Source organism: Fusarium odoratissimum, assembly GCF_000260195.1.
Source record: "Fusarium odoratissimum NRRL 54006 unplaced genomic scaffold supercont1.2, whole genome shotgun sequence".
Taxonomy (NCBI): domain Eukaryota; kingdom Fungi; phylum Ascomycota; class Sordariomycetes; order Hypocreales; family Nectriaceae; genus Fusarium; species Fusarium odoratissimum.
The window spans coordinates 44,604-62,834 of NW_022158688.1; the positions used below are offsets into that span (position 1 = coordinate 44,604).

An 18,231-nucleotide genomic window follows, 5' to 3' on the forward strand; every position below is an offset into this window, starting at 1 on the left:
AGGACGATACCTTAACATGCTTTCCGAGGGAATCATTTGAGTTCAAAAGGTTGTTTGCGATGACAGTGAGGCCTGAGTATTGGGTGGGTGGGTACGAGATGTAAGGCTGACTACGACCCTGTTAATATTACTGATCTGTCAGCAACTATACTAGTAAATTGTTGTTAAGGTATTCATTGACAATACGGTAGTACATGACTACTTATATAAAAAGAGCTTAGAAGTAAGATAAGGAGAATGGCGAACCGGTAATGCGGGCATATTGCGTTCTGGAGTAATATCGTTTGGAGTTGGGCAGAGTTGCTGATTGATAAAAGATTTCCCGACCACAGGGTTCAGGTTAACTAGCGTCAACTTGGGTTTAGGGCACGCAGGCTAAAGGGGGTTCATAGGGAGGCTGTATTTTACCAATCGGTAAGAAAGGATAGGAAACTGTCTGGTTACAGAAGTGCCTGCTGGTGTAGAGGAGTTTGAGGAATCTCCGGCAAAAGGTGGGGAGATTAGATTGGAAATCAGATGAGCATTCCAGGTTGTCATAGCCTTCTTCACTCGCGGCCATGTTCGCGCCCCCGTGGTCATTCTTCCTTGATTTACCAACCTTTTGAGTTCCACTTGGTCATAGGCTTCAACCTTAATTGGATAACCCTTTTTATGACTCTCAGAGATAAGCGGAGGGTGTCGGTACCCAGTGATTTAGAGTTACTCTTTTCAACGGAATCCGTGGTCTGGGCCTTGATGAACACCGGTAAGTAGTTGATCATTAATGATCATCTGGTGTACAGGAACTTGACTGAGCTCAAAACGCCATTTCCGCGGCTTGTAACACCGACGCATTGCCTACCCATCAAAGACTATATATTCACGCATATCCGGGTCAGTTCCCCTTCAACTTCAACGCAAGTGGTTTATCTTTGAACCCATATCTCAATTTCCCTTACTGCAACTCTCAGATTTGCCAATCGTTTGAGATAATTTTGATATTCAAGAGCATTAACAGTCTTGCCGAGACTGCTACTTTATCAATTAAAATTACCCACCATGAAGGTCATCACTATCAATGGCAACTCTCTCGACCCCGACGCCCCAACCCTTCGTAACTTCGGTCTTGTACATGAGACTGCCAAGGACTCCGACTACATCCTGATCCAAACGAACAGTCCTCTTACCAACGATATCAAGAAGGAGCTTACCGACAAGAAAGTAGTTATCCAGGAGAAAGTATCGGATGACACTTACCTGTGCGGATATAAGCCTGAGGTATGTTGCGCCCGCGTCATTGCCGCCTTTTACCACAACCATGAGAAAGTTCGTTGACCTTATTCCCCTTGCAGGATCTCTCCCAAATCCGGGCATTGCCCTACATCACCTATGCGAACATCTACCAGCCGCACTTTGTCATTGACTCGCACCTCAAACAGACCCCGGCATCGTCCTCGCCAGCAAGCCCAATTCTCCCAGCACCGGCTCCTACTTCGCACCCTGTGATGGTAGATGTCGAGTTCCAGCCGGATGTTACTGACACGCCGGGACTGGTTAAGTCGTTGGCAACCGCAGCGCACTTGGACCCGGAGACTCTGACCACGGAGCGCCACAAAGCGCGCATCTTGGTGCAACACCGCTACCTGTCTGATCTGGCCGCACTGGACTCAGTCAAGAGCATCCACGAGGCCCATCCCATCAAGCTGCACAACAATATCGCCCGCGAACTCCTGCGCGCCGACGACGTCAAACATGTCGCCAACGGCACCCGGTACGAAGGCGAGGGCCAGACGGTCTGCGTCTCCGATACTGGGTTCGACAAGGGCTCTCTTGATCCTGATCAGGTGGCCGACGCCTTCAAGAACGGCAACGATGTCCGCGTTGATGCCCTGTATGCTCTCGGCCGCAAGGCGACCCGCAACGCCGACGGTACCGAGGTCGCAGGTACATCATCCGACCCCGACGGCCACGGGACGCACGTCTGTGGTTCCGTGCTCGGCGACGGTATCTCGGCCACCATGGGAGGGCGCATCCAGGGCACCGCGCCCAAGGCCAGGCTGGTAATGCAGTCGCTGCTTGATACGCGCGGCGCCCTCGGTGGCATCCCTGATGATCTGAGGGAGCTGTTCCTGCCGCCCTACAAAGACCACCACGCGCGGATCCACAGTAATAGCTGGGGCGCTGCCCCGCGGCCCTGGTTCCAGATCAGATACGACAACAGCGCAAAGGAGATCGACACCTTCGTCGCCACTAACCGTGACATGGTGATCCTCTTCGCAGCGGGCAATGACGGCATGGACGTCAAGCCTAACGACGGGAAGGTTGACCTCGCGCAGGTCATGTCCCAGGCTGCCGCCAAGAACTGCATCTCTGTCGGCGCCTCGGAGTCCCTCCGGCCGGAGCAGAACAGGCGCTACTCTATGTTCGGCTTCTCCAAGCAGCCACTGGCATCAGATAATGTCGCTAATGATGCAGAGGGAATGGCGGCTTTCTCTTCCCGCGGTCCAACGGCCGAGGGCCGGATTAAGCCCGATGTCGTGGCTCCGGGGACCTGCATTCTCTCCACCCGCAGCTCTGCCCCTGGAGTCACCACTTCCCAGGGATGGGGGCTCAGTAAAGACGATAATTACATGTTTGAGGGGGGCACTTCCATGGCTACCCCCCTGGTCGCCGGCTGCTGTGCGGTACTCCGTGAGACCCTTGAAAAAAATGGAACTATTAACCCCAGCGCGGCACTTATTAAGGCCCTCCTTATCAACGGCGCCGTTGAGCTGGCGGGGCAGTATAACCCCACCGAGGCAGGAAAGAGCCCCAACTACGCGAGCGGATGGGGGCGCGTTGACATCGCCAACAGTGTAGTATTTCCCGGCTGTCCTACAGGTGCTACGGACGGAACCAAGGTCACGGCCGATGGAAACGCCGGCTTTCGTGATGAGATTCCCGGTAAGGGTCTAGACACCTTTGAAGAATTCAAGTTCATTATTCCTATTATGGCCCGTACTGCATCTACAACTCCCTCCCGGACCCTCAAGGTCACGCTGGTCTGGACCGACCTGCCTGGCGAAAAGCTGCAGAACGACCTCGATCTGATCGTTGTAGCTCCCGATGGTGCCACTGAGCGGCACGGTAATAAGGGAGCAAGGAGCTTCCCGTATAAGGAGACCGAGACGCGTAACAGGGAGGGGAAGGCGGTTCCAACGGTGGCACATGGCAACGAGCCGTATGATCGGAAGAACAATGTCGAGCAGGTCGTGTGGGAGGGTGTACCGGTAGGCAAGGTGACGGTTATTGTGCGGGGTCATAACGTGACCTCAATGGACAGGCAGACGTTTGCGCTGGCTTGGAAGGTTTATTATTAGGTAGCTAGTAATAAGTATAGCATAAGGATCCCTTTAACTATTGTAAGCTTCCACTTCTGTACCTAGCAGCGAGGCTAGCTAATAAAAATGCATTAAATCAAAGGTATATTTTATCCCCACCTAACTTTGGTTGTGCCAAAGGTCCCAGTAATTGCCAAGTCTATATAAAGCTACATTACATTCTTAACACCTATATTGTGACTGCGGCGCCCTTGGACTGTTACTGCTAATTACAGATAATGCTGCCCTTAATGTTTGAGACCGACGCTGACCGAGCCTGAGGCCTTAACAGGCAAGGTATTCAGATTTTCCTTTAGGAACGCGAGCATGCTGTAATGTAGGCGTAAATTCGTTTCCACTCCGAAATCTCTTTCTTAATTGCGTCTTCGGTGCATACGCCTCTATTAGATCGTTTACAAGCCGTTGCCGCCAACTGCCTTTCGAAATCACTGCCTTCCATCGCGGCTGCCCTCGCTGCTGCAAAATAAAGCTATTTACAAGGGCAATTTCCAGGAGAAAATCCCAAGCCAGGGCTTTCCAGCCGCCTCGGCGCACACGACGGTCAAGGCCCTAATAAGCTCTCATTTGGTCACCGCGATCCACAGCATTCATCTCGTAATTATAGATAGCAGCAATATATGGGATAGAAACCTGTTTAACAGGGTCGTCACTAAAGAAACTCTATATTGATCGTGCTTGTATTTAGTCTGTTGTTGATTTCTTCCTGATGTAGTTAAGCCTTTCGTTGCCGTTAAACATAGTCATCAGAAATATCACAAGCGCATTCTCTTTCCAAGCGATCTGGTTGACCTTATTATCGGCTATTGGAATAGCTTTAACAAAATTAAACTCGAGGCTGCCAGCAGCTGTATTATCTATAACCTTTAGCTTGACAAGGGGCTTGTAGATGCCACAGTCCTTGCGGGCTGTGCCCGTGGCTCCATGGCCACGCTGCCGAATTCTCCGGAATAGATCGCAGGAAGAGAATAAATTATCGAGAACCACATGGTACGTGGATTTCTGCAGTAAATTAACCACGGCAACAACCACAGCCTAAGTCGAGTTAGGATGGATCGTGTTTCTCTCGAAGCTCTGCCGGCGCTGTCGCATCATCCGCAGCTGTGAGGGCAGGCGCCGGTATGTTGGCCTAACCCCAACAGGCCCGAACTTCCGGCCCGGCCTATACCAAATCCACCGAAGAAAATAGCCTCGCTGAGCCACAGTCCAGCCTTTGAACCCTAGTCCTATAGTCCAAAATCCACTTCAGTAGGGTTGATTTTATCAACCTACTTTAGACCTAGTAGGGCTAACTATTACCAGGGTGTAGAGTTGATTTAATATTATTCTATATATAGGAATAGTAGTGCTAATTAAAACTGGTGTTTATTAAGAATATAATACATCCTTTTATATAAAGTGCTATAAGGAGGTATATTATACTACTAGATAGTCTTATTATTAATTAAAGTATAATTAATATTTAGATCTTATTATTAAGGACTAAGTCACTATAATAACTATAAGGATGGCTTTAAACTTGCAATTTAAACTATACAGTGCAATTTATCCCTATGTTCCTCTCTACATACCGCCTTCTTATATGCCTGCATCCTTATTATCCATCCTATTTTCAGTAAAAGAGGAAATTCACCCCCTCTTATTAGCTTATACCTTTATAAAACCAAGTAATACTACGTCCTAGGCGCCTATATATAAATTAATATATTAATTATATATATTTTATAACTGTAGTATATAAATACATAAAGGGCTTTACTAATACTAGTATATTTATAATAAATATATCACCCTCCTCGATAGATTCTTATTCTTGTCAGTCGCCTACTTTTGCCATAGTGTATTAACTACTCTGGCGACCCTAACTACCTTTAAACATATAGCCTCCATAGCTCTGTGACCATCAGCCTGACGATCAGGACGTCGAATAGAATGACACAACTCCTACATCCCTTTTATCCATCCCTTTTTTAGTAAAAGTAGAAATTCGCGGTCTTTTACTCGTTTATATCCCTATAAATCCTTTCTTACCAAAGAGTAACTAGGTTATTAGACTCCTAGCTGACTTTTTACAGATAAATAGATAATATAACCTCTTGTTAGCTAGTTTCCTCTTTTATTTTAACCTTTATAGCTAGTTTTACTTTTATAATATAAAATAATATTACCTTCTAAGTATTTATATATAAATTAATATCTTAGCTATATATATTTTATAATTATATTCTTAAAAAAATAGAAAGGGGTCTGCTAATGCCAGTATATATATAATAAATATTTTGCCTTTTTTAATTAACCTCTATTACTAGCAGCCTATATACTTATACTATAAAATATCACCTAACTAATCTGGTGACTCAGACTGTTTTCAGGCATGTGGCCTTCAGACTTCCATGTCCATCAGTCTGATAATCACAACATTAAACAGAACGAAACAACTGCTTGGCTGCGACATTTAGGATGGTCTTGCTTATTTTATAACCGGCCGCTTAGTATCATAGCGGCTATAGTAAAAAAGCCTAAACCAGCATAGAACAAAGACTATCTATTAGGCCAGTGGCATACTATAGTACTCTAAAGTCCGGCTACTATAGAAGCCCAGTTATGAATTATACTTCGTAGTATCGACCTTATAGTTAATTAAGCAAGGTTCACGCTGGTAAAGACTTAATATATGTGTCAGTGCTAGCTAAATAGCTATTAAAAAGATAACTTTTAGCCTTATAAGTTCAGAGTTATAAATTATCTAAAAAGCTATATTAATATATAGAAATAGTTTATTTATAATATATTTAGAGTTCTGAATCTTGACACATATCAGCAGCAAGAGATTTACAACTTGCAACTCCGACAGAGAGTAGGCTTAAATTACGCAGGGGGTGGATTTAATTTATACTAGGGGTAGACTACATCATTATTCCAGCTCCAAATTCAAGTGAAAAACAACTTTTATGCATCTTTATTAGGCCATTGCCCCTGTTTTCTACTTTCACTTGAAAGGGGATAATGTAACAGCTGTAGCTCTACTTCTAGTCGTTGAGCAGGCGTTTCATAGCCTGATTGGTTCTTTGCTCCTAACCCTGTATGATTTTTGCATTTTTAGCCATACATAAAAATAGCGGCGGGTAAGCTTGCCCGACTAACTGCAACTAATCATTTAAGTATGGATTAAAGATTCTATGTAACCGATCAGTTAACCTAGCCACCAAGAGCTGATAGGAAAACATCAAGACAAATAAAGCTTTGATAACACGTGTCGAAATATTTATTGTAAATAGATAAGCATCACCATAGCGGTACCATCAAAGAGTCATCATCTCAGACATCTCTGCAACAGGGCCCATTGAAGGATGATACGTAGTTGGCTTTCCATGCATGACCTTCTGCCATGATGGGCTCTTTTCTTTCACATTGGCCCAACGTTGCAACTCCAGAGGCACAAGATCGTCATTACCAACCTCCATACAGCGCAAGGTAAACGGGAGCAGATGGCTATCAAGGATAGTCGGTCCAATATCAGTGCCAAAGGTCCACTCATCATGGTCCTCGTAAGAGCCACTCTGTCTGCGGTGCTCCACGACCTCTTCAAAAATAGTCTTGAGATCCGCACGATGCTTAGCTACAACACCAGGCTGAAAGGCGATTGCGTTATGCTGGTTGTGACTAAAGGGTTCTGTAAGTTCAATGCTGTTTAGCGCATGAGGCATAACTGACAAAGCAAGTTTGGCTTCCAGAGCGGCGCGATACTGAGGAGTGATATCAGTCCTCTGAAGTATCTTTTCAACTGGCGAGGGATTCCGCTGGGTCATTTCTGTTGTCGGATTCGGGTTGCTGATTGATAACCCGTATACAGCATGGAGTCTTTCAAATAGATTCCTGACGACATTCTCATATTTGCCTCCCAGCATGGCAGGGTAGTGCTTCTCTGCGAGATGAAGAGAGATGGCACGACTCTCGGTAAGAGTTTCTTTGAGGAACTTGCCCTTCATAGCCGGAACTTGGCCTCTTGGGTTGACGTTGATCAAGTAATCCTCACTGAGATTCTCATGGGCTTTGTGATTAATGAAGTGCAGAGTGATGCTTTTTGGTGGCGTTGCACCATGGGTTGTTGGGCCAAGTTGGATTGTGTGACGGGCCATCATCGAGTAGAGAGAGAACGGAGATGAGTAGAGAGTGTACTCGGCGTTCTTCCAGTCCGTCATGATTGAAGCTGTTTTGACAATGGACAAGTGAATTACAACTGAGCTGTTGATCGTCTGAAACGCCGAGCATATGAGTGGTGAAGTATGTGAGTTCTGTGAGAGGGGAAGGTTAAGCAATCAGGTGACCCAAGTCAAAGCAGTACCCAAGGCAGTGCAATGAATGCCATAGCACAAACACTCGTGACCCCTTTCCCCAGCCAGATAGACATGTAGATCGCATGATATGATTTAATTCCTTTCCGTGGGGAACCAAAACTTGTTTGCCATGTTCATTACGACAATGTACCTTGTTCAATGATGCCGATATATCCGAGATGGAGTGCAACCAACAGTGATAAGCATGCGCCGTAATCTCTTCCCGCACATTCGCAAGCAAACATAGACCAACCACCAATCAGATCTCCAAATCCTTCGGACTTCCAATGGGAACCGAAAATCGGATGCCATCGCTTCCCCACTCCAGGATCACACCATTTCCAGGAAGGCAAACAACCGGATGCAGCGACGAGTGTCAATTATTTCATGCTTGAGGTTAATTCTGATGAGAGGCCGACCAGCTAACTTAAACGATATCAGTAGAGTTGAGCGAAAATCATAGATGACGATAAGACTACTGGTAGCAAAATACTCTTCAACTCAATAGCCAACTAATGCCAATAATTGTTCACGCTGCCCTTGGTGATCAACCACGCTTTGTCCAGAACATCCACAATTTCCTTGGGCAAAGGTCCTTTTTCCAGAAGATTGAGGTTCTGCTCCAGCTGACCCTTACTGCTTGCACCAATAATCACTGCATCGCCTCGCTCAGGATCTAGCTGCGAGTGATGTTCAATCCAGCGGAAAGCACAATCCATCTCCGTAAGCCCGTGCTTTCCAGCTTCATCCCTAATAAGCTCAACTGCATCAAAGATAACGTCGTTCCAGAATCGCCTCCTGTACTTGCGACCTTGAAAAGTGTTTGGATCGAAGCGGGACATGGATTCAATGTCTGTATCCTGTGTGTCCCGCTTGTACCGCCCAGTTAGCTGACTTCCGGCCAGAGGACTGAAGGCATAGAATGTGATTCCGTAGTGTCTGAGACAAGGAAACAACTCCATTTCAACTGTTCGATGAATGGCGTTGTATACTCCTTGATAAACGGTAGGTCGAATCCATCCTTCACGAATACACAGCTCGCTCATATAGGCCACCTCCCAAGCCATGTAGTTACTCAGCCCGAGCCTGTTGAACTTCCCTTCTTTGTGCAACTCATTACAAGCTCTCAGGGTCTCTTCGAATGGAGTGTCGCGGTCTGGTCCATGGAGATACCAGAGATCTATCTTGTCTGTCTTGAGGGCCTTGAGAGACTCATCAAGATGCTTCCGAAGATCAACGGCAGAATGAGTGATCTTGCCAGTCCCATCGTGGATGTTGGGATAGAGTTTGGTGTCAACCCGAAGACCTCGAGCCTGCCAATCAAGCTGTCCGAGGTATTCCTCGGAGGAACCTTGAGCATACACACGCGCTGTGTCAACAACTGTACCGCCATGTTCTTGGAAAAGGTCCAGCATGGCACCGGCTTCCGTGAGGTCATGGATACGCGCTTGCTCAACCCCTACTGATATCAGTAAGATTCTTCGCTTAGTAAACACGCTACCCTACCTTCTCTCCCGAACGTCATGGCACCGAAAATGACTGGTACACGGGCCTTTTGCGTTTGAGGCATGATGAAATTAGATGGTAGTCAATTGCAAGAACGTCGATGAAGCAAAGTGGAAATGTCACAAACAATTGTACAATTGAAGATTACAAGTGAATAATTTCATCGGGGTCGAGAGACTCTCTGGCCTTTTAAGAGAGGGGTCGGCCAGCAGATGGGTCCTGTCTCAACCCTATTCCGCTGAGCTTGTACTGTACCAACAGACAAAGGGCGGGGCAGAACCCCCCACTACGGAAGCCTGTGTACAAACAAAATTACTGCATACTAGTGCTGTTTGCTTGTCGATCAGTGCTTGCTATGCTGTACCAGTGCGGGGTATAGGGCGTTAGTTATAGAGTCGTCTGTATCATGTATTTCGTAGATAAGGGAACAAGTCACAAAGATTATCCAGCGTTGAACAGATTGCACTCGGACACAAGTATCCGAAGAATTTTAAATCAATGAACTAAGCTCTAGAGAGCTGTCAGTTCCAAAACCTGTACAGAGGCATCAACGGAATTCCCAAGAGTTGTTGATTCCATCGAGTCAATTTCAGACTATATAATCAATGTTCCAACGAAACGCCATTCTATTTGGCAAAATGGGAGATAAATGCATCTCGCAATTCAAATGGGTGCTCCGAGGGACGAGGCAAATCCTTCGAGACGTCCTGATTGACGACAACAACAATCAGAGCCGTCTTTTCAGCCCACTCAAAAGCCTGGATAAGACCCTCGGCACTATCTACAAAGAATTTCTGCTTGTAAGGCAAGCTTCCACATAGCGAAAGAAGGTTGTTGGTGCTGATCGGGACAGGCTGATTCCCAGTTGAACAGTGTATGCCGTTGTGAATCACAACATGGATCAATTTGTCCGAGGCTGAAGCAGCCAGGACGGCCACGTTGCCTACATGCATCAAGAATGAACCGTCACCTTCAACACAGACGACGCGGCCTTTGTGATGACCGATCTGAACGCCATAGGCGAGAGGGTATGTATGGCCCATGGCTCCAATGGACAAGAATGCACGAGACAGGTCCTCGTTGTTCTCCTTTCGAACCATGTAGATCTCACGAGAATTGCCCCCAACAGAAGATACAGTGACATCTTCTGGGTAGAGCCTCTTGAGAATGATTCTAATGGAGTATTCTCGCGACAGAGGGAGATGTCCTTCCGAAGAACGCCAATCTTCAGGTCTAACTGTATGTTTGGCCAAGTTTGTAACAGCTGGGTGCCAAACACCATTGCTCGCTTCCTGCTCAGGTCGATATGCAGCGAATCTGTGGTTGGGAATTACAAGAGCAACAGGGGTTTGGCCCTCTCTGGCGGCTTTAATGAGCCTTGCAACTGCACTCTTGGTTTCTTCAAGAGTGTCTGGCAGGATCTCATAAGGAAACCCTTGAGACTCCAGAGTCTCCAGCGTGCGAGGGCCTGCCAAGAGGTGTTCAGGCTCGTCATGCTCCCCTGGTCGTCCTCGCCAGCCGACCATAAGAAGCATGGGGATACCAAACACTTCTTTGGCAGCCAAGGATTGCAGAGGGTTTAATGCATTTGCAAGACCTGAGTTCTGCATGTACGCAACGGCGAGACTCTGGGTTGACAGATAGTAACCTGCAGCCAGCGCAGCTGCAGCGCCTTCACTAGCTGTGACGATCTGTTCAGGAGACTTTTTGGTGGCATATAGGTATGCTAGGAATCCCTTCAAACAGGAGTCAGGGACACCAAAGGCATGAGTGATCCCATTCTCGATGAGTGCCTGCTCGTAGAACAAACGAGGATCAAGGGTAGCCATAGTGATTGCAAAGTGTAAGCAGGTGTAGTGCCTTGAGAATGTTGTAACAGATGTTTGTTACCGTATAGTGTTTGAAGATGATGAGGTGATGATGGAAGTAATCGAGATATTGACTGCTGTGATGGTTAACCAAGTGGTCTCTTCCCCCCACGAAGCGCAGGCAACATTCAGGCATACGGAGTCAACATGAACTCGCAATCTTGGATATTCCGCACCTCCAACACAATGCAACCATGGTCATGCGACGACTTGCCTTTTCGAGATACTATCCTCACACATAGAACCCCACGCCTTCATACAGTAAAGGTTATCAGTTCCTCTGCAATACTGCGGTGATACATGCCGAGATGACGTGGCCTGATTGATTGAAGCATTTGATGAGTGTTACTGGCTGAGAAAGTACCCAAGTGCAGCTCGTTACTGTAACTGGGAACTATAACATTTTCGTGATACTTTGAACACGAGTTTCAAAGCGTTTGTACAAGGATCATCACATCATCCGGGAATGGGGGTGTCACGGTCAGAGGCTACGAAAATACAACATAAGCTTTCTTACAAGCATGATAAGCATTGTAAAGGATGTGTCGCACCGGGAAATAACAAAGAGAAGATCAATTGTTTCATGGTGTTGTGCATCAGTAACAGGGGCAATGGCATCATTCGAAGGATTTGGGATACAATCATCTTGATTGGAGCATGCACGCGACCAAGTGCCTGTCCTACTTGTCTTACCATGCATGTATGTGCCCCAATCCGGGGTTGTAAACCACTAAAACGGCTCCCCGCTTATCATTGTGAGGCGGATTCAACCGTGATAGGGGCCGGAGCGGAATTGGTTAGTGGGTTCGGTCTATTTCAACCCCAGTAGAACTCCAGACCGCAAAATAACAGGGGTCTAATTGCATAAGTTAGCCTTTCAATCCTTTCACACTGTCAATGTTCACACGGCTTATGCACTCTCCTGCAAGACTACGGGTACGGCTCGCAAACCCTGGCCTCAGCTGCTACCCGGCACTATCTTATGCTTCTTTCAGTTGCCGCCCCTAAGCATGTCCGTGCCGAGATATCCGTGAGACTCGGGTGGTTCTCCACGTTGCATTTTACTAACCCTACACATCCTACACGAATGATGAGGAGACCATCATGATTCACGTCAACGATAGCATCGGCATCTGGGATCGATACGCGCCAGCCTGCGAAAGGATCCGCTATCTGGATGGTGCTGGAAGACTGGCTGGAGATTGTGGAGGGTACGTGTCCTCAGAAGTTCACGTCTCGGGTAGCTCACCCATTCCAGCAACGCCTCTGCGCTTCATCCCGCCGGCACATTTCATACTGGAATTGACCGAGAGATAAGCATTTCATCTATCTAATCAGATCGCGTACAGTGGCATATCCAACGGTGGCTCACTCAGTACTGAGAATTCCTACCGTCTTACTGCCTTCTTGTCTCATTCTCTGTCTCGACAGTTGTTTGATACATCCAATATCATAATGTTACTCTATTTGCTTGCTTTAATACTACTCATAGTTACAGCTCAAGGTACGCGTCCATTGTGGGCTTGTAGATGAAACATGCAGACCAACTTATGTACCGGTAGCTGAGTCGTCGATATCGACCGTTGTTCAGTCCAAGACGGCCTCTCCTGAGATTGCCGTCGCTCCCAGCCTGACGCCAACATTCCGGGACCCTCATGCACCTAATCCACAAAAGTGTCCCGGCTACAAGGCCACAAATATCAAGAGGGATCTCAAAGGTGTAAAGGCAGATCTAACTATTGCTGGACCTAACTGTCAAGCTTTGTACGTATTCACTTCACTCGGTATAACACTCCTCTGATCAGATCTAGTGGTAATGATATTCGTGACCTGGTATTAGAGGTTAAATATCAGACTAAAGAACGTTTGAATGTCAAGATATTCCCCAAGTATTTGTCTGAACAGAACAAAACTCAGTATATCCTACCAGACTCACTTGTATTCGAGCCAGGGAGAGATGAGAAAACGACGATCTCGAATAGTGACCTCAGATTCGACTTTACGTGAGCTGCTCATTTGTTCTGATAGAGAAATCGTTCAGCTGATCTATTTCACATAGCAACTCTCCAAGCTTTCAGTTCAAGATCACCCGAAGCTGCAATAGGGAGGTCCTCTTCTCGACTTATGGCCATGTGATCGTGTTTGAGGACCAGTTCATTGAACTGGTTACCAACATGGAGCCTGATTACAATGTATATGGACTAGGTACGGCAAACGTCAAGATGTATGTAACTAAGCTGACATTTGCAATAGCTGAGAACATCCATGACTTTCATCTGGGGCAGAACTTCACACAAACCTTCTGGACCAATGACGCTGGCATTGAGCACGGCAACCCTATTGATGGAAACATATATGGTGTGCATCCCTTCTACCAGGAGAGCCGATACCATAAGGGCAGCAATACCACTTCTCACGGTGTATATGCACGCAATGCTCATGGCCAAGAATGGCTTCTGAGATCAAAGACTTTGGCATACCGTACCATCGGTGGAAGTGTTGATATCTACTTCCTCAGCGGCCAGAACAAGCAAGGGGGGTCTACAGCTATTGAGACCATGCGTCAATATCATGCTGGCTGCGTTGGCTTGCCCGCGATGCAAATGTTCTGGACACTGGGCTTTCATCAATGTCGATTGGGATATGACACCCTCGACAAAATTGAGGCTGTGGTAGAGAATTACAGAGCCGCTGATATCCCACTTGAGGCTATTTGGTCAGATTTTGACATGTTTGATGGCTTCCGCAGCTTCGCAAATAACCCTGTTACCTTTCCACCAGATCGCATGTCAAAGTGGGTAGACTGGCTTCACGAGAACGAGCAGTACTACGTTCCGCTTGTCTGGGCCAACATATACCGGCCGAATCCTGATGATCCAAAGGATACCTATGGTCCGTATGAACGCGGCGCCAAGCTCAAAGCCTTCATCAGAGATCCAGAGTCCGGCGACTTCTACACGGGTAACAACTGGCCAGGGTTCGTTGTCTGGGGAGATTTCATGCTGCCCGAGACACACAAATGGTGGGCTGAAGAGCTCAAGATATGGTACGACAGTGTGCCTTATGATGGGATGCTGTCCGATCTGACAGAACCTGCTTCATACTGCGTTGGGCCCTGCGGCAATAGTCGTCTGGATATGAACCCTGTTCACGTTCCCTTCTTGATTCCTGGAGAAAAGCTCAGGATGTTTTATGAGTACCCAGATGGTTTCAGCGTGACCAACCGCTCCGAGGCCGAAATGGCAAAAGAGCTTGCGGCCAATCAGTCAGCGGAAGTCCAGGCCGCGCATGTGTTCCAAGTCCCTGCTACAAGCACGCTAGGACGCACGGAGCCAACACCAGGTGTCAGAAACCTCACCTATCCACCTTATGTTCTTAATAAGTAGGTTAACCCGTTTGCAATCATGAAGCAAAATACTAACAGCTACCTTAGCTTGCAACCTGGCCACTCTATCAGAAGAATGACCATTTCTCCAGATGCAACTCACAATGATGAGTTGAACACCACTGAGTACCAAATGCATAATCTGTTTGGCAACCAGATCTCCAATGCAACCTACCACGGACTGCTTGAGTTGTTCCCCGGTCGTCGTCCATTCAACATCGCCCGTGGCAACTTTGCTGGCATTGGCAGATATGCTACGAGATGGGGCGGTGATAACTCATCAAAATGGGGAAGCATGTTCTTGTCCATCTCACATGCTCTGACGCACATGATGGCTGGAATACCCATGTTTGGAGTCGACATTTGCGGTTACTCTCACAATGCTAGCTTTGATCTTTGCGCCCGATGGATGTCTCTGGGTGCCTTCATGCCTTTTTATCGCAATCATAATATGGGTGGTACCATATCTCAAGAGGCGTTCGTCTGGTCATCTGTTGCTGAGGCTTCACGTCGAGCTATAGCGATAAGATACAGCCTCCTCAACTACATTTACACACTGTTCTACTACGCTAATTCCAAAGGCGACCTTGTCATGCGAGCCTTGGCATGGGAGTTTCCAAATGACGAGAGCCTCAAGGCCACCTACTCCCAGTTTTTACTGGGTCCATCCCTTTTAGTAACACCTGTGCTCACTCCAAACTCCGAAACAGTTCGCGGTGTGTTCCCTGGGATTGGAGAAGGGACAAGGTGGTATGACTGGTACACATTGAATGAAGTCTATGCCAAACCTCAAGAGAACGTCACTCTTGATGCACCTTTGGAACATATTAATCTTCACATCAGAGGCGGCACGGTATTCGCATTGCAAAAACCAGGAAATACAACTGCAGCGACGAGAAGGAACCCGTTCTCACTTCTCTTGGCTCTAGACGATAATGAGTATGCTGAAGGAAGTGTGTATTTTGATGACGGTGTCAGTCTCAAACCAGAAGCCACCAAGACTGTCGCAGTAAGCGAAATGGCCCTTGATCTCAGCCTTGAAACCTTGACTAATCGTACCTTATAGTATACCTTCAGGAAGGGAATTCTGAGGGTGGAAACCACTGGTGACTATAAAGTCAGTCCTCCACTTGTAAACATAACTGTTGCTGGACTTCGCAAGGCGCCCAAGAGAGTTGAGTTCCATTCTGATGAAGGAAAGCAGAAAGGTTTGTCACCCAAGCTTGAATACAGTAAGGGCACGGCATATGTAACAGAGTTGGAATACTTTACACGGAATGGGGCCTTTAGACATAACTTTCAGGTCACATTCAAGTATTGAAGCTGTAATGAAGAAAGCTAATTTCGGTATAAAACTTTCTCAACACATGTCTAAGAGCCTTTCTTCTCGTCCTCCGTAACTGACATTTTGTATGCCGCTGAGACTTATGTCCCAAAGCCTTTTCTTACTTTTAGCTTGCAAGAAGAGGCACATTTATACGTAACAGAGCAAAGAAAAGAGCATTTTAATGCGAACAGACTTGAATCTATCCATTCTTGCTTGTCTAAAATTCTTCCACACGCGATGCCTATTCAGAGCACACCGCCAAGTCCTAACTACGTCGTCCACAGGTCCACGAGTCAGGCCACCAACTCCAGATGACAACCCAGCCTCCAGCGAGAGACACAAGCCCCGTAAACAGAATGAGAGGTCCATAGGTGCTCCCATACCCAAAGTGTTGGCAGTCAGAAATTGTGCCGGCGTTGATCAACCAAACACTTGCTGCACCTCCAACAAGATACCCGATGCCTCTTACACCGTTGATTAGACCATATATCAGCCCAGCGTCAATGGACTCTCCCCTCTCCGCGGAGTCATTCTCCATCTGTTTGAGGATTCCTCCCCAAGTAGCACTGTAGCCACTTGAGAAGAAGCCGAATGTGATTGAGAAGAGAACAAGGAGAAAGACCCCTCCCTGCGTAGTATTTCCCCAGAAGAGGAACACAGCCAATCCACTTGTGATGCACGGAATTGCTGATACTGTTTGCGCCGACAGGACAATTTGCTTGTTATCACTGAGCCACCCGAAAAATGCAGATGCAAGGATACCAACGGCATTCTGCAGAGCCAAGACAACGGTTGCCATTGTCTCCGATAAAAGACTGAAGTCTTGGGCATATGTGCCCAGGTAGGTCTGGGGCAGGCCATAACCGGTGCCCTGGAAGAAGACAGCAATGCTATAGAAGTATATGGCGGGGTGCTTGAGAAAGTCCCAGGGGATGTTTCTTTCCGGTGTCTTGTGCATGGCAATTCTCGATGGTGGAATGGGAACAAGGCTAATACTGAGGATGCTCGCTGCGCCAACAAACACTGCCCAGGCAGTCATAGTTGTCCGGAAGCCCCACGTATCCAGTGAAGCTTTGAACAGGAATGGGCCAAGGGTGCCAACGATATTCTTGCATGACAAGACCAGTCCGTATGCTACGGATCGGTTGCTGGTGGTATACCATTCACCCAAGGAGAGGGTGATGGGGCTGTAGATAAGGGCGCATCCAAACGCCGAGGTGATTCCCTGCGTAACAAGCAGATGCCAAACATTTGTGCTGAATGTTGACAGGAAGAAGCTGATGGAAGCTATGAGGGCACCGCAGAAAGCAGCCTCTTGACGCCGGTACGCCCATCGCCTTGTGAACAGCGCGAAAAGGAAGGGCATGGAGAGGTACATGATGCCATTGGCGGTCGTTCCAATAGCACCTGTAATATCTTTGTTTCCCTGGAGTGTCCAGTTGTTGAAATAATATTCTTCCAATACGCCGTAGCTAATTGCAAAGCCTGGGCTTTTTGTGAGTAGAAGTATAGCACAAGGCTAGAGGGAGACATACCCCAGATTGGTATTTGGATAACCCCATTAGCTGCCAGGACACGAATGAGGGTTCGTCTGGGAATATGGTCGTGCTTCAATTCGCTTTCGCTGATTGCAATGTCGTTTTCAAGGTCGGAGTCGGACGCATCGTCACCGGCTGAAGCGCCCGGCTCGACGAGAGGAATTTGGTCGACATGGTTTCGAGAAACGGGCTGGTATTCGGGTCTGCCAAAAAGGAATCACGTTAGACAATAAGTAAAGTGGATGCAGGGAAAAGAATTGTCTTACCTCGCCATGATGTCTGGAAGTTGGTAAAGTATTCTTTATCGATGAAAATACTAATTGAGATGCGATTTCAAGGCCAAGTGAGGCCTGAACAATGGCATAGAGTGTCTGCTTTGGAAGAGAAGAGAGTCGCAATGACGGTTCTGTATAGCGGGTGCTGGCTGTTTGGCGGGGCATACAGAAGACCCCTCATCAGCCAGCCTCCAATCTTGCGGCCTGCCAATAGCACCAGAACAACAGATTAGGCAAAGATCTGACAGCGAGAGCAAAGACAGCCTCTGAATGAGACCTCAGGATTCACAGCTTGGGAGAAAACAAGCCAAATGACGTATCAGAGAAGTACAGCTTTGTTTCCTCACAGCAACGGCTATTACGGCACCTCAGACCCGCATCAGTAGCATTGCAGCATGCAAACACGGAGCACAGCCAATCCTTCACCGCGGAGGGCGTGCCACTAAGAATCTCCATTAGTTAGACTTTCCCCATACCCACCGTCTCCTCAGAGTTCTTATCTCCGCTTTAGCACGCCTTGACCCTTGCAACTGCTGTGTCACCACACCGGGAGCTGTAAGTCCGTGTAATCTTAGGCGGTATTGGGAAATTGATCGCGTGCTTGCGAGGTTTTGAGATACCGCTTTATCCGGGCCGTGA

General features: G+C 47.3%; 6 protein-coding genes across 6 annotated transcripts; 2 read left to right on the forward strand and 4 right to left on the reverse strand.

Moving 5' to 3' along the window:
• Window positions 1–1,038: 1,038 nt before the first annotated feature.
• Window positions 1,039–3,338, forward strand: FOIG_01597 (uncharacterized protein; the record flags this gene model as incomplete). Its single annotated transcript, XM_031198565.1, has 2 exons — window positions 1,039–1,257; window positions 1,332–3,338. The coding sequence occupies 2 exons, from the start codon at window positions 1,039–1,041 to the stop codon at window positions 3,336–3,338; spliced, it is 2,226 nt and encodes a 741-aa protein (XP_031070602.1).
• A 3,320-nt stretch (window positions 3,339–6,658) lies between these two features.
• Window positions 6,659–7,558, reverse strand: FOIG_01598 (uncharacterized protein; the record flags this gene model as incomplete). Its single annotated transcript, XM_031198566.1, has 2 exons — window positions 6,659–7,019; window positions 7,071–7,558. The coding sequence occupies 2 exons, from the start codon at window positions 7,556–7,558 to the stop codon at window positions 6,659–6,661; spliced, it is 849 nt and encodes a 282-aa protein (XP_031070603.1).
• Window positions 7,559–8,152: 594 nt separating this feature from the next.
• Window positions 8,153–9,342, reverse strand: FOIG_01599 (uncharacterized protein). Its single transcript, XM_031198567.1, has 2 exons — window positions 9,200–9,342; window positions 8,153–9,152 (listed from the first exon to the last, which is right to left on the reverse strand). The coding sequence occupies exons 1-2, from the start codon at window positions 9,261–9,263 to the stop codon at window positions 8,206–8,208; spliced, it is 1,011 nt and encodes a 336-aa protein (XP_031070604.1). The 5' UTR covers window positions 9,264–9,342; the 3' UTR covers window positions 8,153–8,205.
• Window positions 9,343–9,825: 483 nt separating this feature from the next.
• Window positions 9,826–11,028, reverse strand: FOIG_01600 (phosphonopyruvate decarboxylase; the record flags this gene model as incomplete). Its single annotated transcript, XM_031198568.1, has 1 exon — window positions 9,826–11,028. The coding sequence occupies one exon, from the start codon at window positions 11,026–11,028 to the stop codon at window positions 9,826–9,828; it is 1,203 nt and encodes a 400-aa protein (XP_031070605.1).
• Window positions 11,029–12,522: 1,494 nt separating this feature from the next.
• Window positions 12,523–15,802, forward strand: FOIG_01601 (uncharacterized protein; the record flags this gene model as incomplete). The annotated part of the gene is made up of 7 exons (XM_031198569.1): window positions 12,523–12,571; window positions 12,630–12,831; window positions 12,879–13,070; window positions 13,127–13,272; window positions 13,321–14,449; window positions 14,501–15,461; window positions 15,519–15,802. 7 exons carry the CDS (start codon window positions 12,523–12,525, stop codon window positions 15,771–15,773), a joined length of 2,934 nt encoding a protein of 977 aa, XP_031070606.1. The 3' UTR covers window positions 15,774–15,802.
• On the reverse strand, window positions 15,753–17,883 carry FOIG_01602 (uncharacterized protein). Its single transcript, XM_031198570.1, has 3 exons — window positions 17,584–17,883; window positions 17,315–17,520; window positions 15,753–17,264 (listed from the first exon to the last, which is right to left on the reverse strand). The coding sequence occupies exons 1-3, from the start codon at window positions 17,589–17,591 to the stop codon at window positions 16,045–16,047; spliced, it is 1,434 nt and encodes a 477-aa protein (XP_031070607.1). The 5' UTR covers window positions 17,592–17,883; the 3' UTR covers window positions 15,753–16,044.
• Between the last annotated feature and the right edge of the window lie 348 nt (window positions 17,884–18,231).

Excerpts from the sequence above, each read along its gene's own strand:
- FOIG_01599 (XM_031198567.1), bottom strand. The coding sequence starts at position 9,263 with ATGCCTCAAACGCAAAAGGCCCGTGTACCAGTCATTTTCGGTGCCATG. Across the intron at positions 9,153-9,199 it reads CATGACGTTCGGGAGAGAAG|GGGTTGAGCAAGCGCGTATC; the intron begins GTAGGGTAGCGT and ends TGATATCAGTAG.
- FOIG_01602 (XM_031198570.1), bottom strand. Across the intron at positions 17,265-17,314 it reads TATCCAAATACCAATCTGGG|GCTTTGCAATTAGCTACGGC; the intron begins GTATGTCTCCCT and ends CAAAAAGCCCAG.